General features: G+C 60.7%; 1 protein-coding gene across 2 annotated transcripts; it reads left to right on the forward strand.

The window, feature by feature from the left end:
• The first annotated feature begins 296 nt into the window (after positions 1 to 296).
• SLC22A18 (solute carrier family 22 member 18) lies at positions 297 to 24,787 on the forward strand. Of its 2 annotated transcripts, none has more exons than XM_050758315.1 (11): positions 297 to 348; positions 2,879 to 3,153; positions 7,678 to 7,775; positions 8,640 to 8,800; positions 9,044 to 9,176; positions 16,909 to 17,027; positions 18,221 to 18,328; positions 19,519 to 19,619; positions 21,697 to 21,798; positions 22,028 to 22,148; positions 24,556 to 24,787. In XM_050758315.1, the coding sequence occupies exons 2-11, from the start codon at positions 3,010 to 3,012 to the stop codon at positions 24,741 to 24,743; spliced, it is 1,275 nt and encodes a 424-aa protein (XP_050614272.1). In that variant the 5' UTR covers positions 297 to 348; positions 2,879 to 3,009; the 3' UTR covers positions 24,744 to 24,787. The 2 variants fall into 2 exon arrangements, with proteins under 2 accessions (XP_050614272.1, XP_050614271.1); XM_050758314.1 differs by lacking the exon at positions 297 to 348 and adding an exon at positions 1,867 to 2,015.
• The last annotated feature ends 1,845 nt before the right edge of the window (positions 24,788 to 26,632 follow it).

Here is a 26,632-nt window from a genome sequence, read left to right on the forward strand (position 1 = left end):
TGCCCATCCTCCCCCAGGAGTCCCAAATCTAAGACACTCTGAGACTCCTGTCACCCACCCCCACCTTCTTCTACGGGCCTTTCTGTGCAGTCCTTCCAGGAAATCCTGGCTGGAGCTGGGCTCTCGACTTTGGGCTCTGGGCTCTCAGCTTGACTGCACCCTCCCCAGGTCCCCAGGGAGGCCAGTGGTGACTATTCTTGAAACCGAGCTTGGCAGAGGATCTGGGGACACACACTCCAGATGCAAACACATTTGCACTGTTTCAGCTGGAATCTCCTCGCGCAGGGCACTGCACCCGTGGGCTTGCTGAGAAACAAACTCACAGAAGGCGGATTCATTGGACAAAAGGTATTTGGTCCCCAAATTTATTGACGTGTGTGAACAGGAGCCTTCAGGACGAAGACCCAAAGATATGGGGAAAATTGCCATTTTTGATGCTTAGGCTCAACAAAATATGGACATCCATGAGGGAACACAGATTAATCAAAGGACCTGCGCTAATGCTACTGGACCACAAGGGGAAGCGCAGCGAGGGTTGTTGGTCTAGATTTCTTGAACTTTCTGAGCAGCATTCCTTCCCTCTGGGCGTGGGGTAGGACCCTCCTGGAATGGGGTCTTATGCCCTACAGTCAAACAAGGCAGGTCAGATAATTTCTTTATGGCCAGTTTCTGAACACAAAGGTGGAGCAATATTTTTAGGTTTGATGTCTGGCTGTGGGGAAAGGGGGGCTCCGATTTCTATGACCTGCCCTGGGGAAAATGGATTCTAGTTTCTATGACCTGCTTCGGGGAAGAATGGCGCTGAGAGACAGCAGAGCAAGAGAAGGTCAGAGAAAAAACCTTTTGCTTCCGAAGCTGCTTCTGAAGCTGCTTCATTTTGGGGTATTATTTTCTGATCCCCGACACCTGAGCTACTGAACCAAGGGTAGCCTGACCCACTCCCACATGACTTAGAATAGCTTCACCAGCCGGCCTTGGGCTACCTGGCTCTGGCCCCCTGCCCACCAGGATTTTGGCCGGCTCTCACTTGCCTCTGCGGTGTCTGTCTCACCCTGTCTCACTCCTGCAGTTTTGTGTTCTGTTGAGTGATGATTGACACATGACATTGGTTTTGACATTTGAGCCTGTGCCCAGCCGCAGGTAGGTGGGGCAGGAGTCCTGAGTGAGCATCTCCCTCCTTAGTGACAGTCAGGGGGCACAGAGAATGGTGCCCAGACCAAGGTCAGGGCCTGGGCCAAGTGTGCTCAGCACGTGGTGTGTGTGCTCAAGCGGCTCCTGCTGCAGAGGGCGGCATGAAGCCTGTTTACCTGTGTGCCTGCGTCTCTGGTGGCCCCTGCAAGGGTGGGGAAGTGGCAGGCAGGGTGAAATGGGGAAAAGCGGGCTCTCAGCTGCTCCTAGCAGCCTCCGGGTCTGGGGAGAGAAGTGAGGAGGGGCTCAGAGCTGTTCCCAGAACTGCGCCTGTCTCCTGGTCACTCTTCTGGGGCTCTGTGCAGACCCTTGGCAGGGCCAGGCTACACAACACCCTCTACCACCTCCCCTTACTTCTTCCCCTAACCCCTCATTCCTCCACTCTCCTCTCCCCACCCCTGCCTCCCCTCCATCCTCTCCTTCTCTCCATCTCCCGGTCCCATCCCCTGCCCACACTGCCCCTCCTCGAGTTCAGAGTGGACACCTGTGCTGCCTGAGGGTCAGAGTGCCCACTCCAGCAGCCTGGATCCAAGCTGGAGAGGGCTGCAGCGGGCGAAGCCGGGCACGGGGCAGGCCTGCTGGTGGGCGGGGCATGGGCGGGTCCTTCGAGGGGAGGGGCGGGCTCGGCCAATGAGAGCTCAGAGACCGCAGCACGGGCGCTCCCGGAACCATTGCAAAGAGCGAGTGCGGGAACTCAGAGCCAGAGGGGCGGTGCCTGTCCCAGGTCATCCCCCGAAAGGGCTCACCCCGGAAGGACGGGTGCCGAGATCACCCGGGAGCGCTCACCCCACCGGCACCCGTGCCCAAGCCCGCCCCTGCGAAGGCAGGTACCCGAGCACACTCCGGCGAGGGCGGCCCCTGAGCCCCGAACCCCGAACCCCGAACTCCGGCGCAGTGTCGCGCCTCTGCCCAATGAGGTGCCCCTGACGTGCCTGCTGCGGCTGCCCTGCTCCCCCCAGCCTCCCCGCATCCTGGGATGGGGGAGGGCGCTGGGCGCAGCTCCCGGGCCCTCAGTGGGTCTCCCCGCCCTGCCCCACCGGCCTGGGCTCCGTACCTCGGGGCCCAGATGTGCAGTCAGGTGTGAATGTGGCAAAATTTGAGAAAGGCCTCTGCAGCCGCAAAATCCAGTTCCCACCAGTTGGGGGCCAGGCGGGGAAGGGGGGGAAAGACAGCACTCCGCTGTGGGAGGTGAGGCAGAGCTACCCTGCCTGGGGAGCCTGGAAGGCTGAGCTGTGTCTCCCGTCCGCACTCCAAGACCATTCCAGAAGCCCCTTGGACCTCTGGCTGCTGGTCACGGGGGAAGGTGGACCTTCCCTGAGAGCTGCACTGTGTTGAGGACAGGTGCAGCTACAGAGGCCTACAGAGGCCCCCCAGGCACAGGGACCCACATCAGCCCTCCGGCCAACAGAAGGTGCTGATGATTTGAGGTGGACCCAGCCACCACTCTGAGCCTCTGCCTCCCTCTAAAAGTGGGGCATGGTGCCTTCCATGGGGCAACGGGGCACTGAGCCTGGCCCACCTGCAGGGGTGGGGTGGAGCAGCGTGTCCCTGTCTCCCCTCCCATGGAGACTGTGTGCCTGGAGACCAGAGCTGTCAAAAATAGAGGAGGGGGCCCTGATGTGTCCTCTAAAGTCCAGGTAGCGGAAGAGCTCCACTGGGAGGAGTCCTGCAGTGCTGTCCTCTCTTACAGGCAAGGCCAGGCGGGTGCTGCCTGGGACCCAGTGACTCAGCACCCCCGCCCAGATCAGCTGGACTTTTGCCCCTGCTCCACCAGCCTCCTGCTTGGATCTCTCCTGGGTCTCCCTGCTGTGCCCGTCCAGGATGCAGGGAGCTTGGGCTCCCAGGGACCAGGGCCAGTCCCCTGGCAGGATGAGCGCTCTAGGCCGGTCCTCAGTCATCCTGCTCACCTACGTGCTGGCCGCCATAGAACTTACCTGCCTCTTCATGCAGTTCTCCGTCGTGCCAGTGAGTAACACACCCCAGCCCCTGCAGCCCCTGCAGCCCCAGCCAGGGCTGTCCCGCTGTTCCTCCTGCCTTCCATCCGGGCTGTGGCAGAAAGTGGGGATAGGGGCTTCATGCTGTCAGGGTCCCTCCTGGTTGGGACCCCACGCCACACTTAAGCTGAGTAAGTTAAGGACTCTGCCTCTGGACCCCTGTCAGCACGTCGTGTGCTCCAGCTGCAGTGCCAGCCCTGGGAGAAGCTATGGGGAGGCACCCCACTTCCCTCCTGGGGGCAGCACCTCCTCAAACCATCCTAGCGCTGTTCCTCCTGCCTCTCACCTGGCAGCCTTTGCCCTTTGGAGTCCCTGCCCCATGGGCTGTTCAATCTGATCTGGTTCTGGGCAGTTCACCCCTCAGAGAGGCTCTCCTTGCACCTGCCAGCAGCTTCTACCTCTCCCCTCCATCTTCTTGGGTCCCTGTTGTCCACTAAATGATCTGTGGCAGCAAATTGATCTCAAGCTTTTTCATGCAGGAGATAAAATGCTGTCTTATTTTATTATCTCTGTTGCCAAATTGGCAAATTTCATTGGCAAATTCATGTTAGTTTAGTGTGTCATTCAGTAGTCTACAGCACAGTGTGTGGCTCTGGAAGCTGTAATAGAAATGATTAAATTATATTCGCCAAGTCTGGAGAGGCTTGGGAACAAAGTCTCACATCACCAAGAAGCTCAGGCAGAATCAGGGCCAAGCCCAGGCCTTCCTGCGTTTGCTTCTGGGAAGCCTGGCGTGGGCTCAGACACCTGCTGTCCTCCTCAGGGGGCTCTCCAGCCTTCAGAGCCTGGACCTGGGCATCTGGGTGGGAGTGGGGATGGGCCTTTGGCATGATTCCGGGCCTGGCAGAGGCTCCCAGCCCAAAGGTGAACCTAAGGATCCCTCCCCGCCATGCCTCAGGAGCCCCGCCCACTCCTGCTAAATGGCTTGGGTCAAGCCCTGAATCTCCTCCCTACCAGTGGGGAAGGCTGGACAGGAGCCTTGGCTTTCTCATCATAAGATGGTAATAACAGTCCCTCCCTGTAGAGCTGGTGCAGGGAAGAGTGAATGAGAAGTCAGAACCCTTCCCACAGCTGGGTACGGAACACGGGTGGAGTAGCTTCGGCCGCCCGTCGACTCTCGTAGGGTGTAACCCTGTGCTGAGTGCCCAGGAGCTGACCCTGATGTCAGAACCTGAAATACTGCAGAGTGTAAAAGTCCTCAACGGTCCATCCCCTCGGAGCTGGTGGTCCGCACACACGGGGGCTGCAGTGGGAAAGGCGCGAGGTCTTCCTCATAGAAAGGCAACCTTGGAGCAGGGCTGGAAGGAAGCAGGAGAGGCCCCGGGGCAGTAGAGAGACCAGAGTGGCCAGAGTGGACAGGTTGAGGCCAGAATAGGACCACACCCCACCTGCTGCTCAAAGAACTCTGGGCTGGTGATGGCCGTGGAGCAGGTGAGAGGTGGCTGGATTTTGCATATGTTGTCAATGGATTGCTGTGGGTGTGAGAGAAAGCAGGGCTCAGGGAGCGCTGAAGATTTTGGCCTGAGCCCATAAGGAAGGAGGCATGGACAGGAGGAGAGGCAGTCTTTGGGGAAAGATGGGAGCCCAGTTGGGAACGGGTTGAGTTTGAGATGATTTTAGACCTCAGTGGAGAGCCGAAGGGAGCTGGACAAAAGGCAGTTCAGCACAGAGGCTCTGGGGCCCTGCAGCAAGTAGACGGTCATGGAGTGGGCTCCCCCAGAGGGCAGGGAGGCTGGAGGTCGGATGAGCTGGGGGAACTGGCAGTGGTGGCAGAGGGGCGGAGGACCCAGCACAGCCCAGAGCCGCAGAGCATGGTGGAGGAGGGAAGAAGCCACCAAAGTAACTGTCACTCCAGTGGGAGGCATGCCAAAGCAGACCACTGGAGGCAGCAGTGTGGGGTCAATGGGGGCCTGGGGGAGAGGGGAGGCAGCAGGAGGCAGGGGCCTGCTCCAAGGGCTGGGAGAGAAGGAAAGAGATGGAAAGAGAGGAGGCTGCAAGGTGAAGCAGCTGCTCAGAGCTCTGCCCGCAAATATGTGGGAGTAGCTGTAGGGGAGGGTCAAGAGAAGGCAAGAGAAGTAACAGGATGTGAGCTTGCTCCAATGGACATCCCCCAGAAGGGGATTGTGCAGAGAAACTGGGAGAGTGGAGCACTGGGAGCTTGCTCCAGTGGGCACCCCCACAGAAGGGGACTGTGCAGAGAAACAGGGAGAGAGGAGCATTGGGAGCCCTGCCCTTGAGGAGGCAAAAGGTTGACATGTGATGCAGGCAGGGAGGATGACTTGGGTAGGCGAGGACAGGTGGGCAGGCATGGGGATGAGAAGCTCAGCATCCTCTATGAACAGGCACTTCTCAAAAGAAGACCTTCATGCAGCCAACAGACACATGAAAAAATGCTCATCATCACTGGCCATCAGAGAAATGCAAATCAAAAGCACAATGAGATACCATCTCACACCAGTTAGAATGGCGATCATTAAAAAGTCAGGAAACAGCAGGTGCTGGAGAGGATGTGGAGAAATAGGAACACTTTTACACTGTTGGTGGGACTGTAAACTAGTTCAACCATTGTGGAAGACAGTGTGGGGATTCCTCAAGGATCTAGAACTGGAAATACCATTTGACCCAGCAATCCCATGACTGGGTATATACCCAAAGGATTATAAATCATGCTACTATAAAGACACATGCACACGTTATGTTTATCATGGCACTATTTACAATAGCAAAGACTTGGAACCAACCCAAATGTCCATCAATGATAGACTGGATTAAGAAAATGTGGCACATTTAAACTACAGAATACTATGCAGCCATAAAAAGGATGAGTTCCTTTGTATACGGATAAAGCTGGAAACCATCATTCTGAGCAAACTATTGCAAGGACAGAAAGTCAAACACCACATGTTCTCACTCATAGGTGGGAATTGAACAATGAGAACACTTAGAGACAGGGTGGGGAACATCACACACCAGGGCCTGTCGTGGGGTTGAGGGATGGGGGAGGGATAGCATTAGGAGATATACCTAATGTAAATGATGAGTTAATGGGTGCAGTACACCAACTTGGCACATGTATACATATGTAACAAACCTGCACGTTGTGTATATGTACCCTAGAACTTAAAATATAATTAAAAAAAGAAAAAAGGAAAAAAAAAGGGAGAGGCTCAGCATCCTCACACTAGCAGCACAGGGGAGGGGAGGGATGGAGGAGGCAAAGGTTTACTAGGGGAATGTGGGGTGATTGTCAGGTCAAGCTCACAAACATAAGGGAGACCTGGCAGACAGGGGGACTTTCCCATCCTTGCAGGAGCAGGGATGGAGCTGAAGGAAGGACTCTGGGGTTGGGGGACGGAGGGGTTACTGACTGCCCTTGGGACTGAAGCGCACCGGGGAGAATTCTTGTGGACCAAGGGGGACAGTGGAAAGAAGGGGAGTGGGACCCCAAGACTGAGTTTAGGGAAAGGTCCAGGGTTGGGGGAGGGGGCAGTGTATTAGCATCTGGGGCTGCCGTAACAAAGTATCCAAAACCCTGGGGGCTTAGAGCAACAGAAGCCTATTGTCTCACAGTTTGGGAGGCCAGAAGTGGCTCCTTCTGGAACCCACGGGGGAGGAGCCTTCCCAACTCTTCCAGCCCCTGGGAGCCCGGACATCCCTTGGCTTGTGGCCACATCACTCTGTCTTCCCATGGGTTTTCACAGCATCATCCCTCCGAGTGTGTCTGTGTCCCAAATTCTCCTCCTAATGAGGACACCGGTCACATTACATCAGGGCTCCCCTCATGTCCTCACTGTGACCCCAGTAACTCTGTAAAGACCCTGTTTCCTAAGAATGTCACATTCTGAGGTTCTGGGGGTTAAGGCATATAAATTTGGGGGGTACACAATGAAGCCCATAATAAGTGACATCACTGGAAGGAGGGTTGGGAACTCAGAGGCAGGGGCAGGGGGAGGAGTGGCTGCAGGGGGGCCAAAGTCACAGAGAATTAGGGCAAGATAGAAGGGTGTCCCTGGGAGGAATGCTGTCATGGACCTACTCCTCCCGAGGGGCTGGGGGGCTGGAGCCTCACAGAGCAGACTGTGTGCTGCTGGGCAATAGGCCACCTCTTGGAGGTCACTTGGGGGCCTTGGGACAATCTGTTGCTGGCCAGGACAGTGCTGCTGGCTTCCCCACAAAGTTTTGAATGAATGAAGACAAAATGGTGGGGGTCAGGTGCCTCTCTGAGGTGTGCCCTGCAGAGGGGAAGGACCCTAGAGGCCACCATGAGCTCCCGCCTAGGAGAGGAGTAGCAAGGACCCTAAAGGCCACCACAGGCTTCCGCCTAGGAGAGGAGGAGCAGGGTCCCCCTGGGAAGGGCCCCTCGATAGTCGTATTGTGTAGTCAACAGAGCTCAGGCCCTTGGCCCCCTGCCACCTCCTGCCCATCCGGGAACCCCAGATTCCAGGCCCTGCAGTCTTTCCCAGCCCCTCCCTCTGGGCTCCCTCCTGTGTTTCAGTACCTGTCTCGGAAACTGGGCCTGGATTCCATTGCCTTTGGCTACCTACAAACCACCTTTGGGGTGCTGCAGCTGCTGGGCGGTCCAGTGTTTGGCAGGTACAGTGTGTGTGTGTACAGGGGGCTCTCCCCACAATGACCCAGGCCCCTTCTCAGACGCCATGGGCTCGGACTGGCCAGGTTCCCCGACCCCATACCAGACCCCCCTGGGATGATGGCACTTCTGGGTCCCAGGCCGGTGGGGGTGCAGAAGAACTTTGGCTCCCGGTAGGCTCCCTGGGTGTCCCACCCATGCCTTCCACTAATCCTGGCTGTGGCCACAGAGACAGTGTGATTGGCGAACACCTTGTGGCTGTAAGGGCCCATACACAGGCCTGCTGAGACCAGGGAGGAGGGACTTTGGGGGCCCCATACACCCTGGGTCTCAGTGCTGTGGGAACACTGAGCGTGGACGGGATGGGGACATCCTTCCACAAGCCACAGCCGACAGGGGAGCAAGGGACACATAATGGGAGTTGCCTCTTCAGAGCAACCGGTAGGCGGAAATGAAGGGTTCCGCAGGCAGCAGACCGGCAGAGGTCTGAGGGTTTCCAGTGGCTCAGAACAGGAGGGAGAAAGGCTCTGCTTTCTCAGACCCAACCTGGGAAACACTTCCTGTAAAACACCGGCCCATCCCTTGGTCCTCTGGGATTCTACCATTTATTTTTACACGGAGTTGGTCTTTGTGCCCTGGGTCAGACTCCCAGCTCAGTGAAGCTGTCTGCACACAGCCCCACTGGGACGCTGGGGAAACTGAGGCCCTGAGAGGAGGGAGGCCTCCCAGCAGCCGCCCAGGCCTCCCGGCCGTCCATCCCCATCCGCACTCCAGCCTCCCTGGTCAGCGCCGCTTGGGCAGCCCCTGGACGGGGGGAAGGGGAGACGTGACTGCCTCCGTGAGGGTCTGACCCGCCCTTTGGACCCCAGGTTCGCAGACCAGCGCGGGGCGCGGGCGGCGCTCACGCTCTCTTTCCTGGCTGCCTTGGCGCTCTACCTGCTCCTGGCAGCCGCCTCCAGCCCGGCCCTGCCCGGGGTCTACCTGCTCTTCGCCTCGCGACTGCCCGGAGCGCTCATGCACACGCTGCCAGGTAGGGCCTGGGGACTGGGGGCCAGGTGGGGCCAGGTAGGGGCAGCCTGCGGAGGACCCAGGACACCGCCAGGGAGGTCTGCGTGCGTGCGGGGTCTGGCCCTAAGGGCTGGACAGGGGTGGGGGCGACGTGGGGCGAGGCTTGTGGAAGGGCAGGTCAGTGGTGGAAAGGGCTTGGGAAGGTGGGTGGGGGAGGGGCCCACCGAGGGGCTTTCCCTGCTCAGCTCCCCCGCCCCGTCCCCAGCTGCCCAGATGGTCATCACGGATCTGTCTGCACCGGAGGAGCGGCCTGCGGCCCTGGGCCGGCTCGGCCTCTGCTTCGGCGTCGGCGTCATCCTCGGCTCCCTGCTGGGCGGGACTCTGGTCTCCGCGTACGGGTGAGTGGCGGGGGCCCGGGACAGAGGCTGCGGGTCAGGACGCCAGCGGCTGAGTCGGCCCCGCCCCCTCTCGGCCTCGGTTTCCCTTTTTGCTGGTCGGGCGGGCTGGGCTGGGAACCCGCGGGGGCACGAGTGGCCACGTGATGTCGCTAAAGGGGACAACTGGCTCCGCGCCAGGCCTAGGCCTGACCTCCCGAGCTGGCCCTGGATGGGGCCAGGTGATGTCTCAGTGCTGTCCGGGGCTCGACTGACTGTGAAGCTGTCCACGCACAGCCCCATTGGGACGCTGGGGAAACTGAGGCCCTGAGAGGAGGGAGGCCTCCCAGCAGCCTCCTGCTGGGGACAGGAGCACCCGGGGACCGGGATGCTGTGGCAGCGGGGCTGAGCTGTTGGACAGTGCCCAGAGTGGAGAGTCCAGGGGGCGCCCAGGCGGGCAGCGGGAGGATGGGGGGATGCCAGGCTTCCCATTTGCCTCCTGACGGTCCCTTGCTAGCTGTCCCTGGAGGCTGCGAGGGTGGCCCAGGGAGGGTGCCCCCGGGAGGGGGACCACAGCAGGGACTCTGGCGGGATAAGGAGGATCCATGGATCTGCTGCCTCCTTCTGGGAGCTCTTCCTGACTCAGTTTCCTCAGCTCTGAAATGTAAATCCTGATAGTAGCGGCATGGTCTTGGGACAGTAGATGAAGTCACAACTGTGCCCTGCCCCCAGCTTTGTATTATACACCCGGGGTCTCCCAGGCCCTGCGCCAGCTGGCGACCCCCACCCTCTGCTGGCCTGTGAGTTTCCCTGAGGCTCCATTCTGGAGTGGAGTGTTTCTGGCATCTGAACCCCCCTCACATTGGAGATGCCCCTTGGCATGAGGCAGGCACTTCTGTGGACAGCAGGCTCTCCAGTCCTGGATGAACTGATCGCAGTTCCCAGGCCAGGCACCCCCAGGACCTCGAGACAAACCCTAACAATGGTGGAGGCCACTGGGCGCTGGCGCAGCCCCAGGGATCAGCGCCGGGAGGGCACAGTGGCCTTGTTAGCACACTTCCTTCTCCGGAGGGCTCTAGGGCTGTGCTGCAGGCCTTGTTTGAGCCCCTGAACGTTCTCCCAGCATTTTCATTAGAGCCTGGGCTGGGGACTAGTGACTGCTGATGGCTATGAGCAGGAGGTGGAGTAGGGTGGGGTGGGCAGTTTGTCCGAACACCTAAACATTGCCCCCAGGACTCTGGTTCTAGAATACAGTAGCAGACAACACAGGCTGAGTCCCTGGGATGAATGGAATGTGATAGGAATTCCCGTAACATCAGGCTGAGCTACATGGCAGAACGGGGGGCTCAATGGATGGGGTCACTAGGGACTGTCCGAGGAGGTGGCATCTGAGTCGAGGCCTGAAGCAGGTGAAGGAGGCAAAGAAACCACGGTACAGAGGCCCTGAGTGTGGAAGCCAGGGGGCCGTGTGGCTGGAGGCAGGGAGGAGGGGCAGGCGCCAGGCCGGGGTGCCCTGGGTGGCACAGCAGGGGTGAGAATGGGGGGTGAGCACCCCTGTAGGAAGACCAGTAAGGCAGCCATTGTGCCGGCCCAGGTTGGGGAGGATGGTGGCCAGACTAGAGGTGATCGTGGTGAGAGAAAGCAGAGGGCAGATTCTGGCTTGGTTCTGCCAGTGGGTGGGATGTGGGTGTGAACTCAAGATGGCAGTGTCAAGGCTGTGCCTGACTGTGGGGAGACTGGCAGCCTTGTGCAGAGGCCCAAGCAGCCTGGGGCACCACTGGGATTTGGGTCTTGTTCGGGCCCAGCCTGGGTGCCTGTCAGGCACTCCAGGGAGCTACTGAGTAGGCACCCAGATAAGGGGGAGAAACGGGATGCATCTGCAAGTATGGATGACTTAGAGCCCTGCGCCCCCCCAGCACTTCATGTTTTGGGGCTGGGAGGCGAGGAGGGAGCATGTCCTGGGAGCCAAGGGTCACAGGATTTGTGGGGGTCAGGGACCCGTGCCTCTACCACTGGTGGCCAAGGAAGCCACAGTGGCCCAGCATCTGCAGCAGGGAGGCCATCCCAGTTCTGAGCACCACCCATCCCCCATGCCAGTGCCAGCTGCAGAAGCCTCATGCAATAGACGGGTCAAGGGAAATGGGGAGACAGGAGAGGGGTTCGGGAAGTCGTGCTGTAAACGAGGGCAGAGAGGGGTCCAGGAGGCTATGCTTAGGGCGGGAGGAGCCATGGGGAGGCGTCCCGGGGAGAGGGAAGGGCTGATGTGGGAGTCAAGCACATTGCTGGTAGGGTGTCCCTGGAGGATGGGGCTTAGGGCACTTGTGTGGGCAGCTGTGGTGGGACAGCAGGGACCACTCCCCCTGGAGCCAGGGGGCTGGCAGGTGTGAGGCATGGGGAGCCGGCACTACCCAGGGCCTGCCTCTCCAGGGTGGCCGGGGCGAGGAAGGGCGTGAGAAGGGCACGGGGAGGAGTGCTGGGCCCCAGCAGGTGGCTGAGCTGGGCGGCCGCCCTCCCAGGGTGCTGCCCACCCCGGGGACTCTGCCGCCTCAGGGCCCAGCCGCCCGCTGCCGCCTCCTTCCCTGGCCAGCCTTCCTCACCCATTAAGTGGGCCCTCCCCTGCCCTTACCCACAAGGATGCTGGGAGGGTCTGAGCTCGCTCAGGCGGTGAGTGTGGCCATGATGCTGGAGAGCTCAGCATGCACGCCTCCTGCAGGCCCAGCTACCAGGCCACAGGTCCCCTCCTGTCCTCACCTGCCCTTTCCCCCATCCCAGCTGCTGACCCAGAAGACACTACTCATGTCCCTCTCCCTCCCAGTAGCTGCCAAGACGGCCTCTACCTCTGCCCACACCTGCCAGAACATTCCATTCGCTTCCCTGCCTCCATTCATCCCAAGATCTGAGGCGCTTTACAACCTTGATGGTTCATAACCAGACCAGCTGCGACATTTCCTTTGATGGGTGGGGTAACTGAGGCCCGGGAGATGGTGGGGCTCCCTCCGTGGAGCTCCCCAGTCCCCGTCCAAGGCCCAGGCAGTGTGGGACTCCCTCAGGGTCCTCATACCACGCCCAAAACATGGGGTGCTGCTTGGGCCCTGTAGCACGAGCTGGCTGCCCAGAGTGGTGGTGACACGGGAGGGCTGCGGGGGTGAGCTTGTGGCTGGTACTCTGCCTTTGTCCAACCCAGATGGGGTGAGGGAGGCCCACACCTCCTCCTTGGGGGCTCACCAAAGGCAGTGGGGCCAGGTGCTGGCCAGGCTTCAAGGCCTGGTGCCCCATGTCAAGGGCCAGCCCCCTGGCCCTCTTGGTCCGGCAGCCCTGACGCCCCCAGCCTGCTCTGGCTCCTGGCCTAGTGCAGGACAGGAGTCTGGTGCAGCTGTGAACACCCCCTGCCTTGCAGCCTTCCTGCTCTTCCTTAATGGAAACCGAGGCAGGATGTGCATGGGATCTCCCTCCCTGCCCACCCACCTATGTATCCTATTCCCCTGAAAGGCCCCAGTGCTGCCTCATCCACACCCACCTGGGCAGCAGGTGGGAGGAGGAAGTGGACTTGGCACCCACAGGCTGCGGGGGCGGGCACTGGTATAACTGGTTTGGCCCAGCCTCCAGATCCCAGGGCTGAGAGGCCAGGCTGGCCTGGGGAGGGACCCGGGACCTGAGTCACTGCACACACGCTGGGTGGGGGGTGGCTCTGTGACTCATATTCTGAGCCCATCCTCTCAGCCTGGGGAGGGATGGGGAGAGGCCGTAGGGTCCTATCCCGAGCCAGACAGCAGGGAGTTTGCCTTCTCTGGGTGGACAGGCAGCCATCAGGGCAATGCCTATGGGGGTGCCAGGGCCCTGTGGGCAGGACACCCCTGCCCAGCTGAGAAAAAATGAGAAGCCAGGGGCACCGGAGCTCAGAGGGGCAGGAGGGGGTGGGAGGGGAAGTGAGCAGCACCCCATATGACACAGGGCACCCCAAATGCTGAGCAGAGGCTGAGGAGTGCGGCGTGTTTGTAACAGGGCACCTGCTCTACAGGGAAGGGGCTCTTGGGGGCAGGTAGACACAGGGCAGGGGCTGGCAGGCAGCTGAGGGGGCAGCAGGATATGGGGGATCCGGGCCCGCTCCCACCCCAGCCAGGTGACTCAGCCACTGCCTTAGTCCGTGTGCCTCCCAGTGCCCAGGACACTCCGGTTCTTTCTGTTCTTCCCGCAGCAGGGAGGGAACAGGCCCCGCTGAGATGGTTCTGGCCCAGCCATCCCTCAGGACAGCCCTGGTGAGCAGTGGGCCGGACAGGCCTCCTGCTGGGCCTGTGAGTCACTCCAGTCTCAGAGCCCATTTGGGGCAGGAGGGAGCTTGTGGTTTGGTTGGAGGGCTATGTGTTTGGGGAATGGGAGGACCAGGTACTGGGAGACACAAGGACTGGGAAGGGTCTGGCCAGAGGGGCCTTTAGGACCTTCTGGGGCACCCTGGAAGCCAGAGGGCAATTGAGTTAGGAGTGGCATGGCAAGATGTTCTTTTTCAAACATGGTTCTAACTGCGGCATCCTGGGGCATGGGTGACTTCTCCCGGCCCTGGGCTGGACATCCAGGGACGCTCTGTACGCCCCCCTGCCCCGTCCTCTTATGAGCTAGGTGTCCCGTGAAGCCAGGTCCCAGCTGATCCAGCCTTGGCCCCACCTGTGGGTTTGCTCCTGGCAGCAGAATGACCTGGGCATATGTTGTCACCTTGTGTGTCCCCTCTCAGAGCCTCAGAGCAAGGTGAGGCTTGATGAGGGCTTGTTACTGTAGACCACACAGGAGTCCAGACTTCACCAGAGGTTCCTGGAGACACGGCTGAAAGCCAGCTCCACCCCCGGCTGTCTGGGCAGCGTCAGGTGTGGGCTGCGGTTGGTGGGCGGGATGCAGGTGGACTGGGCCCCGCAGGTCCAGAGGGGCCCCACAACAGGAGAGTGAGGGGCAGTGGCAGCTGTGAGCCCAGCCCATATTTGCATATAAAGAAAGGAGGTCACCTAGCAGGTGAGCGGCAGAGAAGGGACAGAGGCTCTGGGTCTCCTGAGTCGTGTCCAGTGTCCTTTCAACAGCATCTGTGTCCAGATAGACACTCCTGTAATACATTCAACCGAAAGAGGAGGGGAGGACAGACAAATTAACCTGTCCCCATCTTGCTGGTCGTGGCTCCATTGATAAAAGTGTTGGATGCACCCCTGGTGCCCCTGCATCTGGCAGATCGGGGTGAGGTTGAGGGGGACTGAGCAGGAGGGACTGACTGCACTGTGCTCAGGGTGCTGGGGGATGCCCAGGCTGTCCGGCGTGCAGAAGCCCCAGGGTTGAGGACAACGTGCTGGATTTCCTTCCCACTCCCGTTTCCCTCCCGGCAGTTTGTTTGTGGAGAGCAGGAGAGAGCTCTGACTGGGGAAGGACAGCCTGCCTCTCCCCCAGCAGCCACCTGCAGCCCCCAGCACAGTTGCGGCCCTGACTCCCTCCCTCCTGGGGCCCTCCAGGGTCCCCCAGTCCCAGGCTCTCGTGTTGCCCACAGCAGCACTGGCCTTTGGTTTGCCCACCACCACTCGAGGGCCTGGATCCCTGCCACCACGCCTTGCTTGTCACCAGCCTCCTAAAATAGCCATCGAAGTGGTGCCTCTGCTCCCGTGTACTTCTGGGGCATCTGTCAAAGAAGGCAGGTTTTGCCCCTGCCCAGCCAGACCCTGAGATGTGACATGCAGGCCTCTGAGGCCAGGATCCCAAAGAAAGGGCCCTTCTCTCTGGGGCTGGCCACAGGGGCCGGGTGTCCCTCCCAGCTGGAGGGACAAGCTGTGGGGCCCTAGCCCACCCCTGCCCCTTCCCTGGCATTTTCCCAAAGGAAGGGCCCATTCTTGCAGAAACCCAGCAGCCAGAAAGCCCGAGTAGGTGACATCCTGGGCCATGGGTGCTGCAGAGGTCAGAGCTGCCCTGATGGATTGGCGGGGGCAGCAGCACAGGCCGGGTGGATGTGCCGGCCCACCCCAGACTGATGTGAGCTCAGGGGTCCTGCCTGAGAAATGAGGGGTGGCCAATGCCCAGACTCTCTGGACCCAGAGGTGGCCCCACTGACGGTCCTAGTCAGTGTGGCACCAAGTCCCTTCCTTGCTCTGGCAAACAGGTGCATGTCAATGCATGTGTACAAGTTTGCATGTGTGCATGTGCGTGTGTGCATGTATGTGTGTGTGTGCACGTGTGTGTATGTGTGCGTGTGTGCATATGTGTGCGTGTGTGCATATGTGCATGTGTGTGCGTGTGCACGTGTGTATGTGTGCATGTGTGCGTGTGTGTGTGCATGTGTGTGCACGTGTGTGCATGTGTGTATGTGTGCATGTGTGCATATGTGCATGTGTGTGCGTGTGCACGTGCGTGTATTGTGCGTGTGTGCACGCGTGTGTATGTGTGTGTGTGCACGTGTGTGTATGTGCACGTGTGTGTATGTGTGCGTGTGTGCATATGTGCATGCACGTGTGGCTGTGGTGAAGGGGGGCGGAGGAAAGTCCTTTCTTTGAACTCCTTGGTGGGGACACGGTGGCCTATGGCTGGCCTTGTTTTCGGGTGCAAGGGCATCTTCCAGGATCCTGACCCCTCCTGGTGTCTGTGCCCTGAGGCCCTGGCCAGGGCAGATTTGGAGGCTCTGTTGAGGTTGGGGCAGAACTTGTGCTGCCTGTGTGACCGGCTCACACATCTCTCCAATCATCGGATGATCACTGCGGTCTCCATGCAGGGTCCCACCCCAGCCCACCTGCCCTCAGGGGCCAGATTCTAGCCAACTGGTAAAGTGAGTCCTTCTCAGATGGCATGCTGTCTGGGAAGGAAGGCTGGGGCCTCACCAAGAGGGGCCCTTACAGGCTGTATAGGAGTTTGCTCAGCTGCTGAGAGGGAGGCTGTGGCAGTCCGGCACAGGCCTGGAGGCCTTACAAGCGAGCTCAGTAGGAAGCCCCGATTTCCTCCTGTCTCTCCTGAGGGGAGGGGGCTGGTTCAGCCCCCAGGAGGCAAAGGTGACAGTCGGAACAGCCAGCTCCACGTGCCTGTGTTCCCAGGTGACAAAGTCTGCTGGTTCCTTCCAGGAGAATCACAGGCCGAGTTTCCAGGTGGGGACTCATGGCAGGGAAGCTGACAGCAGAGCCAGAGTCACCGGCCTTGGTAGTGGCCCAGGCAAGTGGGAACGTGGCAAAGCAGCCTGAGGGGCACATCTGCAGCTTTGCAAGGCTCTGGGATCCCAGCCCAAAGCCCCCACCAGGCCCAGCATGCCCCACCCACTCTGGAAAGTGGGGAGGGGTCTGACAGGAGGGGAGGTGATTTCTGAGGGCCCGCTGAGTGCCAGGCCCACCGGTGCCCACTCTGGGGAGGCAGCATGGCCATCCCCGTGACACAGCACAGGTGCCGAGGTCTCGGAGAGCCCCTCCCAAGGGCACGCAGACCAGGCTGGCCCTTTGGAGCCCCTCCTGACCTTGACCAGCCAGGGAGCTGCTGTCCCTGGGAGGATCTGCTGCCTGCTACCCACAGGGGCTGCCGGGGCCTGCATGGTGTGGTGAGGGTCAGGGATAGTGAGCGCCCTACCCGTTCCTTCATCCATCACCTAATAAATGTGCTCTGAGGGTCCCAGTCCCCGCTTTTTGGGCCACAGACTGTGGAGATGTGGGAGTCAGGTTTAAGCTATTTTAGTGTGACTGAAGGCGCAGGTTGGGGGATGTGGCTGGGGCGCCTGGGCCCTGGGACCCGCGCCCTGTGCAGCCAAGACTGTTGCCCGCAGGATTCAGTGCCCGGCCATCCTGGCTGCCCTGGCCACCCTCCTGGGAGCTATCCTCAGCTTCACCTGCATCCCCGCCAGCACCAAAGGGACCAAAACTGACACTCAGACTCCACCGCCAGGTAAGCCCCACCAGGTAAACCCTGCCCAGATGCTGGGTCTATGGGTGGCACTGGCTAGGCCTACATGCTCCAGCCAAGGGGCACAGGGGCCTGAGGGGAAATCTGGGGGCTACTCACACCCTCCTAACTTCCTTGAACCCCTCCCAGCTGCTGACATCATAGGAGCCAAGTGAGGTGTGGTCATGAAGAAGTGGAAGTGGGGCTCCGGCAAGCAGGGAGGCCCAGAGAGGGGGGAGGCCCACACAGGGAAGGCATTAGGAGGGGAGGCTCAGAGAGGCCTGGGGAGGACCAGGAGGGACCCCCAACAGGGTGGGTGGATCAGTAAGGCTTCCAAGGCTCTGAGTGTCCAGGGAGAGGTGAGGGTTCTGCCCGAAGGGCACTGATTGGTGGAGGGCAGAGGATGGTCAGGCTGGTCCCACGAGGAGAGGCCAAGGCTCCTCAGAGGGGCTCCCCTGAAGGCTGGCCCCCTGCTGAACCCAGCCCCTGAGTGCCAGGCACGTGGCAGGACCCATGCCTCGGTGCCTAGGGACTAAGAGTTCAGCCTGGGACGGAGGGACCCACCTGGGGTCATCCTGGGACAGGAGGCTGTGATGGAATTAACCTAGAAAGTCCAGGGGGAGGGCCAGGTGGAGCTCGGCCTGTGGCAAACACAGCAGAGCCAGAGAGGCAGGAGCCCCTGGGGAAATGGCGAGGAAGAATGCGGTGAGCCGGGCTGGGGACCCGCGGCTCTGCACTCGAAGGTGTCCAGTTGGCCAGGCCACCGCGGTGACTTGTGGCCACAGAGAGGGGCACAGCGTTGCCATTGTCTTCCTCTGGGCTGGTGGCCTGGTCATGCTCGGCCCCAGGTCCCAGGCCAGGACCATACAGGAAGCAGCTATTGGTCCCTTGTTCAGGGACTGCCACAGGCCTGCACCCCTACAAGCCCAGGTTGAGGCCAGGCTACCTGCATGCAGAGAATGCTTTTCCTGAGTGCCTCTGGGGATTCAGGGGGCCCTTAGGAATGCGTGGCAGTATGCTGAGGGGCGGTGCCCACCTCGGGGCTGGGAGCATCACCAGCTCCCATTCCCACAAGTGAGTGGCACTGAAGCCAAGGAAGGAAGGTCTACCCAGGGGGACGCAACAGGAGCCTAGGAGCGGCGAGGCCTGCAGCTGGGTGAGGGGTGGGCATTGGGACAATGGCCTCTCCGTGCCAGGCGGCCCCCGGGCCAGTGTGTTTGACCTGAAGGCCATCGCCTCCCTGCTGCGGCTGCCAGATGTCCCGAGGATCTTCCTGGTCAAGGTGGCCTCCAACTTCCCCACAGGTGAGCCCCAACTACTGCCCCGACGGTGGCCAGAGCCTGGCAGAGTTCCAGCTGCGGCCAGGGCCTAGCCCTTCCTCTGGCCCGTGTCCCACAGGTCCACGCAGATGTGGTAGAGCAGGCAGGAGCGGGAGGAAGGCAGAAAAGGGTCTTTCCTGCTTCCTTCCAGCCCCTCCACACTGTGCAGCTGCACATCCCAGGGAGGGTCCCCACAGGCAGAGGGCCTGGCTCGCAGCCATGCATCCCTGCATACTCCTCAGCTCTTCACCCTCCTACCCTGTGGCCCCACGTGCTCTGCAGACAGCCTGAGACGCAGGGACAGCAAGTCTGAGTGTCAACACCACCTTCTGAAGCATGCTGGCCCAGCAGACCCTAGGCTGTCACAGACCACAGATAGGATAGCGAGCCATGGACAAGCCCAGGAGCAGCCCTGTCCCTCAGAAGCCCGGCCTGGGCTCCTCTAACTGGGATGCCAGGAAGCAGGATGGAGAACAGGCCCTCAGCACTCTGACTGGCCCCGGCCTCTGTCCCACCCAGCCCACCCAGGCCAGCTCTGTTGGTTCTCAAAACTGGAACCCAAGTTACTAACCTCGGTAACAGGCCCTTTGAGGGCCTGTTTTTTGAGACCACTGCCCAGGCTGCTGTGCGGTGGCATGATCTCAGCTCACTGCAGGCTCCACCTCACAGGCTCAAGCAATCCTCCTATCTCAGCCTCCCGAGCAGCTGTGACTACAGGCATGCGCCACCACCCTCAGCTAATTTAACTGTTTGTAGAGACAGGGTCTCACTATGTTTTCCAGGCTGGTTCCAAACTCCTGGCCTCAATCAGTCCCCACTCCTTCGCCTCCCAAAGTGCTGGGATTGCAGATGTGACTTTGAGGGCTGTTATAATAGACAGCCATAGTGGGTCTTGGGGCCAAATCCTCCCACATGGTCAGCCCTGGGTCCCTCCCTTCCAGTACCTTCCCGCTCACAGTCCAGAGCTTAGCAACTGCATGGGAGGCATTTCCCACACCAGGGATCCAGCAGAATCCCAGGGAAGGGTCTCTTTGGTCCGGCTGGCATCACAGGCTCCTCCCTGAACCAGTCACCGGCCAGGACCCAGACACCCTGATTGGCCAGGCTGCTGAGGTGGGAGGGAGGTGGGCGCCAAGGCCAGGGTGTGCTCACCCCGTTCCCCTGCCCCGGCTCAGGGCTCTTCATGGTCATGTTCTCCATCATCTCCATGGACTTCTTCCAGCTGGAGGCCGCCCAAGCTGGCTACCTCATGTCCTTCTTCGGGCTCCTCCAGATGGTGAGTGGGTACACAGGGCCTCCTGGGGGGCATGCCAGGGGTCTCCAGTGGGGCAGGCCTCTGAGAGTAGAGGCTCCTCCCCGGTGGAGGCTGGCGAGCCCTTGGCCTCCCATCTGGTACATGTCAGGGCCCACAGGGAACCAGGCATACAGGCCAGGGAGGCAGAGCCAGCTGCAGTGGTGGGCACGCTGTGAGGACAGTGGACTCTGGCCTCTGATGGGCAGCCAGCTGGGGTCTGTGGCAGCCCACCTGCCCACCAGCTGTGTGACCACAGCAAGTCTCCCAACCGCTCCATATCTGTCCCATGAGGCCAAAGTGCCTGCCTTGCAGGGTCCTTGGCAGATGAAATGACCTAACATGGCAAAGTGGGCAAAGTGCTTAGACCAGTGTGGGCCCCTTTGGAGGTCTCACAGGAGCAAGATGCCAGCCCTCAGAGGCCACGCTGTCATGGAAGAATGCCCTGAAACCCTGGCAGCTCCGATGCAGCAGGTGTCCTGTCTGCCCCCCAAGAACCGCTCAGCTACCAGGCCAGGGCGAGCCACCTCCACCACCAGCTCCTCTGGGCATCTGGACCAGACCCTGGGGTGGTGGGGACAGGTGATGACGTGCCGCCACCCGGGATGGCCACCTGACAGCCAGAGCATGGGGCGGGGGCTATTCTGGGACCCACTGGGGTGGGGCAGGGGCTTTCGGCCTCTCCGGAAGCCTGTGGCATTCCTGGCACCTCCAAGTCATCTGCTCTTCAGCCTCTGGACCCAGGACTAGACTAGTGCTAAAATAGCTGCTCCTGGGAGGGGCTAGACCCCCACCGTGGGCAGGGAGGGCCTCGGTTTTGTGGGCCAGAAGGAGCCACCCTGGCAGGGTAAAAAGAGATAAACAGAAAAACAACAACAGCAACAATAATAGTAACAATCCGGGGCTGGTGCCATGGGGCCTGTTCTGAACAGGCTGCGCCCAGCTCACTGCAGGGAAGGATGATTAGCCAGACCCTGGCTGAAGTCTGCAGCTGGACACTGCAGTCATTAGCCTGTGCTGTGGGGCACTTGGGCCTGCCATGGCTGCAGTAGGGCCCCTGCCTGAGACAGAGCTGGGGTGGTAACCAACACTATCGGGACACCCTCGCAGGAACTGGGCCTGGTGAACTGCCCAGGGACGGGGAAGGAGTGAGGTGAGGCCTGGGGACCCCGACACAGGCTGAGCAGCAGGAGAGGAGGCTGAGGAGGGGAAGGAGAGGCCCGCAGAGTAGCCCCCAGGCCCCACGTCCGGCCAGGGACAGGCTTGTTAGCTCCAGGTTCATGCCATAACCTGCAGGGCTCCTAAGTTCAAGCTTTTTAAAACTTATTTTGGGTAAATTGAGACGCAACACAAATAGGCTTCTGGCCTTGGTGTCTGAGTCCTGGCTTGAGGTCCTTCACGGCACTCACCGTGAGCTACTCCTAAGCGCATTGCACGAAGTGAAACTTGCCAGCTCTTCCTTTTAAAAACGTGTTAAAATCCCCAAAAACCCTAAGATAAAGCAAGTGTGAAGGTAAGATTTTTAAACCATTTATGATTCCTGTTGGAAGCAATTTCTGTTCTGCCGGGCAGGAAGTGGGGAGAGTGACTGGTGCCCTGCAGAGGTGCTGCAGGCTGGGCCTGCCCTGCAGGCAGATACTGAGCCCAGGAACTCCTCCAGCGGGGGCCACCCCTGCACTCCCAGGTGCTTTGGCCCAGCACACCCTGCTCGGTGGAGGAGCTGAGATGACCCAACAGGGAGCCTCGCCCTGGCCTGGGAGCAGCCTGCGGCCGAGCCTGTCCCACTGGGTCCATCCCTGGTGTCCCTGGTGTGGGCCTTTCCTTCCTCCCTGTGGAGAGGAGCCCCATCTCCTCAGGGACCTCAGACCCATCCTGACGCAGTCACTGCTGGCAGGGTGGGGAGAGACCCCGGGGCTTGCAGATGCTGAGGGGCCTTCTCTGCAGAGGGGCCCTGGCCACCAAAGGCCAGTCTGGAGGTCCCCTGCTTGGGGGGCTGGCCACAGTCCAGACGCCCCTCCCTCGCCTCTCCCATACCCACTTCTACCCTCTCTGTCTGGTCTAGGTGACCCAGGGCCTGGTCATCGGACAGCTGAGCAGCCACTTCTCGGAGGAGGCGCTGCTCCGGGCCAGCGTGCTGGCCTTCATCGCGGTGGGACTGGCCATGGTGAGGGCTCCTCGCTTTGGGCCCCTCACCTGACCCTCTCACTGGGCAAGGCCACTTGGGCGGTGCCATCTGTGCTTGAGCCCCTGGGGCCGCCTCCACCCCCCACACCCACCCAGGGCCAGCTCTTCAGCAGGGGCAGCAGTCAGGGTGGAGAGGGACAGGTAAGACCCCAGAGAGGAGCCTGGTCCCGTGAGGCCCCCTCTCAGCTCGGCCCCGCCTGCCGTCCCAGGCCTGGATGTCCAGCGTCTTCCACTTCTGCCTCCTGGTACCCGGCCTGGTGTTCAGCCTCTGCACACTCAATGTGGTCACCGACAGCATGCTGACCAAGGCCGTCTCTGCCTCGGACACAGGTGAGCTGTGGCCAGCTGGTGGGGCAGCCTCCTCCAGGAAGCCCTAGGAGCTACCTAGTGGGGCTGGGGTGGGCAGCCTAAGGTCTGTGTGGGGTGAGTAGGGTGGGAGGCCTGGGGTCTGTGTGGGGTGGGTGGAGTGTGTGGAGTGGGGGGCCTGGGGTCTGTGTGGGTTGGGTGGAGTGTGCGGGGTGTGCGACCTAAGGTCTGTGTGGGGTGGGTAGGGTGGGAGGCCTGGGGTCTGTGTGGGGTGGGTGGAGTGTGTGGAGTGGGGGGCCTGGGGTCTCTGTGGGGTGGGTAAGGCGCACAGCCTGGGTCCTGCATGAGACTCCTGCCCTACCACCTAGCCCAGGTGAGGGCAGGCCAGGGGCCTGGGAGGGGGCTGCCCAGAGGTGGCAGTTGGCTTGGCCCTGAGAAGCACCTAAGGGCCTTGCCTGCCAGACCTGAAGGCCCCAGGGACTTCTGGGCCCTCCCCCAGCATGGAGGCAGGCACACAAGTGCTCAGGAGCTTCCTGAAGGAATGAGTGAGTGAATGAATGCACAGCAGTAATTAAACCCAGGAAGCCCCTAGGTCACTGCGGGGACACAGGTACCCCAGACATAGATCCCCCAGCCCCCACTTCGGACCCAGCTTTCTTTCTTGAGGCCTAAGAAAGCCCCTCAAGCAGACTGAGGGTGCCCTGGGCCCAGTGGTACCCAGGCTCCTGCCCCACCCCAGGCACAGTGTGGCTACACACTATCCAGTGCAGGGGGCTCCTGTGGGCTGGTTGAGGTCAAAGGAGTCAGGGAGTCATTTGCAGTACTAGAGATTCTTCCAGGACTCCCCAGCAGCAAAGCCAGGAAGCTCAGGGTACACATCTGACTCTCCATGCACTTGCCTGTCTGGGAGGCAGCAGACCGAGGTCTAGAGGCCTGGATGTGGCCGGGCCGCAAAGGACAGGCCTCTTCTCAGGACTGCCTGGGAACCTCTAAGGCCTTCCAGGACTGTGACTCCACGGTGCATGGGCTGATGCGGGCTGAACCAGGAGGGCTTCCTGGAGGAGGTTGGGCAGCACTTTGGAGAGGCCAGGAGGAGGGCACAGGAGAGGAAGGCCTGGGGAGATAAGGACCAGGTCTGGCTGGGAAGAGACCCCTGGAGGCTGAGGGAGACCCGGCCCAGGCCACTGGGTCACATCATGCACAGACACCACCCCTGGCCTGGAAGGAGCCAGCACCTGGTTCCCAGCAGCAGCCTGGAAACCCAGCGACAGAGGGGGCAGAGGACAGAAGGGGCAGGAACTGCACCCTGTGTCTGCAGAAGAGGCTGCTCTTAATGATCCTCCACACTGGGTCCTGAGCCCAGGTGGGGCCTGGCCAGCTCCTCATCACAGCTGACCAGCCCCGGGATTTCCAACTCCAGGAGACCTGGGCTCTGAAGTCCCTGGAGCCAGAGACCCTCTGGGCACGGGACCAGAGGCAGAGAGTGTCCTCCCAGCTGGAGGCCTGGGGGGTCCTCCGTTCAGTGAATGCTGCCCCCATGTTGCCCGAGTGTTGACAACAGCCACAGATAGTGCCCATGTGCCTGTCCATGCTGGGGGTCGCTGGCCAGAGGGGTGTGGAGATGGGGTGTCAGGGACAGAGCAGGCTGCCGCGCAGGTGTGGGCTGTCCGGGGAGCCTGGGAAGCGGCTCAGTCTTGCTGGGGCTGCAGGAGGGGCAGGTGGAGGGGCTCTGCACGGGCTCCCAAAGCCCCCTGTGGGAGGAGTTCCTGGAGTAGTAGGAGCTCCGCAGGGGGGCGGCTGGAGGAGGGGCTGATGGCCAGGAGGGGCTATGGGGGTGGGGTGTCATGCCCACTCTGAACTCAAGCCCCAACGGTGTCTCACAGGCCAGGCTTAGCCTCCCCACTGCATCACCAGCCCTCGGTGGTGGCAGGCACCCTGGGAAAGAGCCGTGAGAGCCAGCTCCCTGACACCCTGGGCGGGAGGTTCCGGGCCCCAGGCACAGATGCCATCTCCCTTGGCAGGCCTGGCAGGGCGGGGCCTGCTGCGGTGACCTGTGGCCCCATTCCCAGGCTCCTCCTGTGCTTGAAAACTTTCTGGAGCAGGGAAGAGACTCAGCCCAGTGCCCCGGGAAGCACCCTGTGCAGCCCCCTGCATGGCTGAGAGGTCCTCGGGGAATGGCCCAGTGGGTGGAGAGAGCTGCATTTGCTCCAAAGGCCGGGCAGGTGGCAGGGAGTGGGGGACTGGAGGTTAGAAGCCAGCAGGTGGAAAGGAGGGGTGTTTGGGGGAGTATTTCACCAGACTATGCAAGGTGCAGACTGCACCGTGAGGTTGGGATGGGTCAGGAGAGATGAGAGGTCATGGCTGTGTCCAGGAAGTGGGCAGCCGGCCCAGGGAGCTGCCCAGGGCCTGACTACCCCCATGCACCCCCCAGGGGCCATGCTGGGCCTCTGTGCGTCTGTGCAGCCACTGCTCCGAACGCTGGGGCCCACCGTCGGCGGCTTCCTGTACCGAAGCTTTGGCGTCCCTATCTTCGGCCACGTGCAGGTTGCTATCAATGTCCTTGTCCTTCTGGTCCTCTGGAGGAAACCTATGCCCCAGAGGAAGGACAAAGTCCGGTGACTGCTGCCCAGACACAGACTGGCAATAAACTCCTACCAAATCCCTCCAACCTCTTCCGGTCTGGTTTCTGCAGGCTGTCGCATGGTCTGCCTGTGTCCTTCAGTGAGGGATGGGGCCTCGGGGCTGGAGGGCTTCCTAGAGGAGGGGGCCTACAGCTGGGCAAAGCTCTGGGAAGGACAGAATCACCCAAATTGGCTCACCGTTATTAGTACAGTCCGCCTACAGAGGAGTTCCCCTGCTGCCACACACACAGCTCTTGCTCACACCCGGAGCAATGGGGAGCTCACTGCCCAACCCCCGCCCACAGTGTGCCTGCCCAAAAGCAGAAACAGGTTTCTTTAAAAGATCAGGGAACCTGGCTGGGCGCAGTGGCTCACGCCTGTAATCCCAGCACTTTGGGAGGCTGAGGCAGGCGGATCATGAGGTCAAGAGATGGAAACCATCCTGGCCAACATGGTGAAATTCTTGCTTTACTAAAAATATTTTTTAAAAAATTAGCTGGGTGAGGTGGTGCACGCCTATAGTCCCAGCTACTTGGGAAGCTGAGGCAGGAGAATCGCTTGAACCCAGGAGGCAGAGGTTGCAGTGAGCTGAGATCCCACCATTGCATTCCAGCCTGGCAGCAGAGCAAGACTCTGTCTCAAAAAAAAAAAAAAAAAAAAAAAAAAAAAAAAAGGTCAGGGAACTGAGGCGTTCCTAGATGGCAGGAAAAATGCCCTCACTCTGCTGAACAGCCCAGCGCACAAACCCAAACCCTGTTCCCGGAACTGCACCAGGGAGGCTGCCAGCCACCCGAACCCCAGAACTGCACCACACACTGCCAGCCTCCCGAACCCCAGAACTGCACCAGACACTGCCAGCCACCCGAACCCCAGAACACCACATACTGCCAGCCACCCGAACCCCAGAACTGCACCAGATATTGCCAGCCACATGAACCCCAGAACACCACACACTGCCAGCCTCCAGAACCCCAGAACTGCACCAGACACGGCCAGCCACCCGAACCCCAGAACACCACACACTGCCAGCCACCCAAACCCCAGAACTGCACCAGACACAGCCAGCCACCCGAACCCCAGAACACCACACACTGCCAGCCACCCAAACCCCAGAACTGCACCAGACACAGCCAGCCACCCGAACCCCAGAACACCACACACTGCCAGCCACCCAAACCCCAGAACTGCACCAGACACGGCCAGCCACCCGAACCCCAGAACTGCACCAGACACTGCCAGCCACATGAACCCCAGAACACCACACACGGCCAGCCACCCGAACCCCAGAACTGCACCAGACACGGCCAGCCACCCGAACCCCAGAACTGCACCAGATATTGCCAGCCACATGAACCCCAGAACACCACACACTGCCAGCCTCCAGAACCCCAGAACTGCACCAGACACGGCCAGCCACCCGAACCCCAGAACACCACACACTGCCAGCCACCCAAACCCCAGAACTGCACCAGACACGGCCAGCCACCCGAACCCCAGAACACCACACACTGCCAGCCACCCAAACCCCAGAACTGCACCAGACACGGCCAGCCACCCGAACCCCAGAACTGCACCAGACACTGCCAGCCACATGAACCCCAGAACACCACACACGGCCAGCCACCCGAACCCCAGAACTGCACCAGACACAGCCAGCCACCCGAACCCCAGAACTGCACTAGGGAGGCTGCCAGCCACCCGAACCCCAGAACTGCACCACACACTGCCAGCCTCCCGAACCCCAGAACTCCTCTGATGTCCCCTTCTCTCAGCCTCTTTGACCTATAGCTCGATGGCCCCCAACATTTTCTGCACCAGGGACCAGTTTCATGGAAGACAGTTTTTCCACAGATGTGGCTGGGCAAGATGAAACTGTTTCACCCCAGA

Source organism: Macaca thibetana, chromosome 14, assembly GCF_024542745.1.
Source record: "Macaca thibetana thibetana isolate TM-01 chromosome 14, ASM2454274v1, whole genome shotgun sequence".
Lineage (NCBI taxonomy): Eukaryota > Metazoa > Chordata > Mammalia > Primates > Cercopithecidae > Macaca > Macaca thibetana.

Excerpts from the sequence above, each read along its gene's own strand:
- SLC22A18 (XM_050758315.1), top strand. The coding sequence starts at position 3,010 with ATGCAGGGAGCTTGGGCTCCCAGGGACCAGGGCCAGTCCCCTGGCAGG. Across the intron at positions 7,776-8,639 it reads GGCGGTCCAGTGTTTGGCAG|GTTCGCAGACCAGCGCGGGG; the intron begins GTACAGTGTGTG and ends TTTGGACCCCAG. Across the intron at positions 17,028-18,220 it reads CACTCAGACTCCACCGCCAG|GCGGCCCCCGGGCCAGTGTG; the intron begins GTAAGCCCCACC and ends TCTCCGTGCCAG.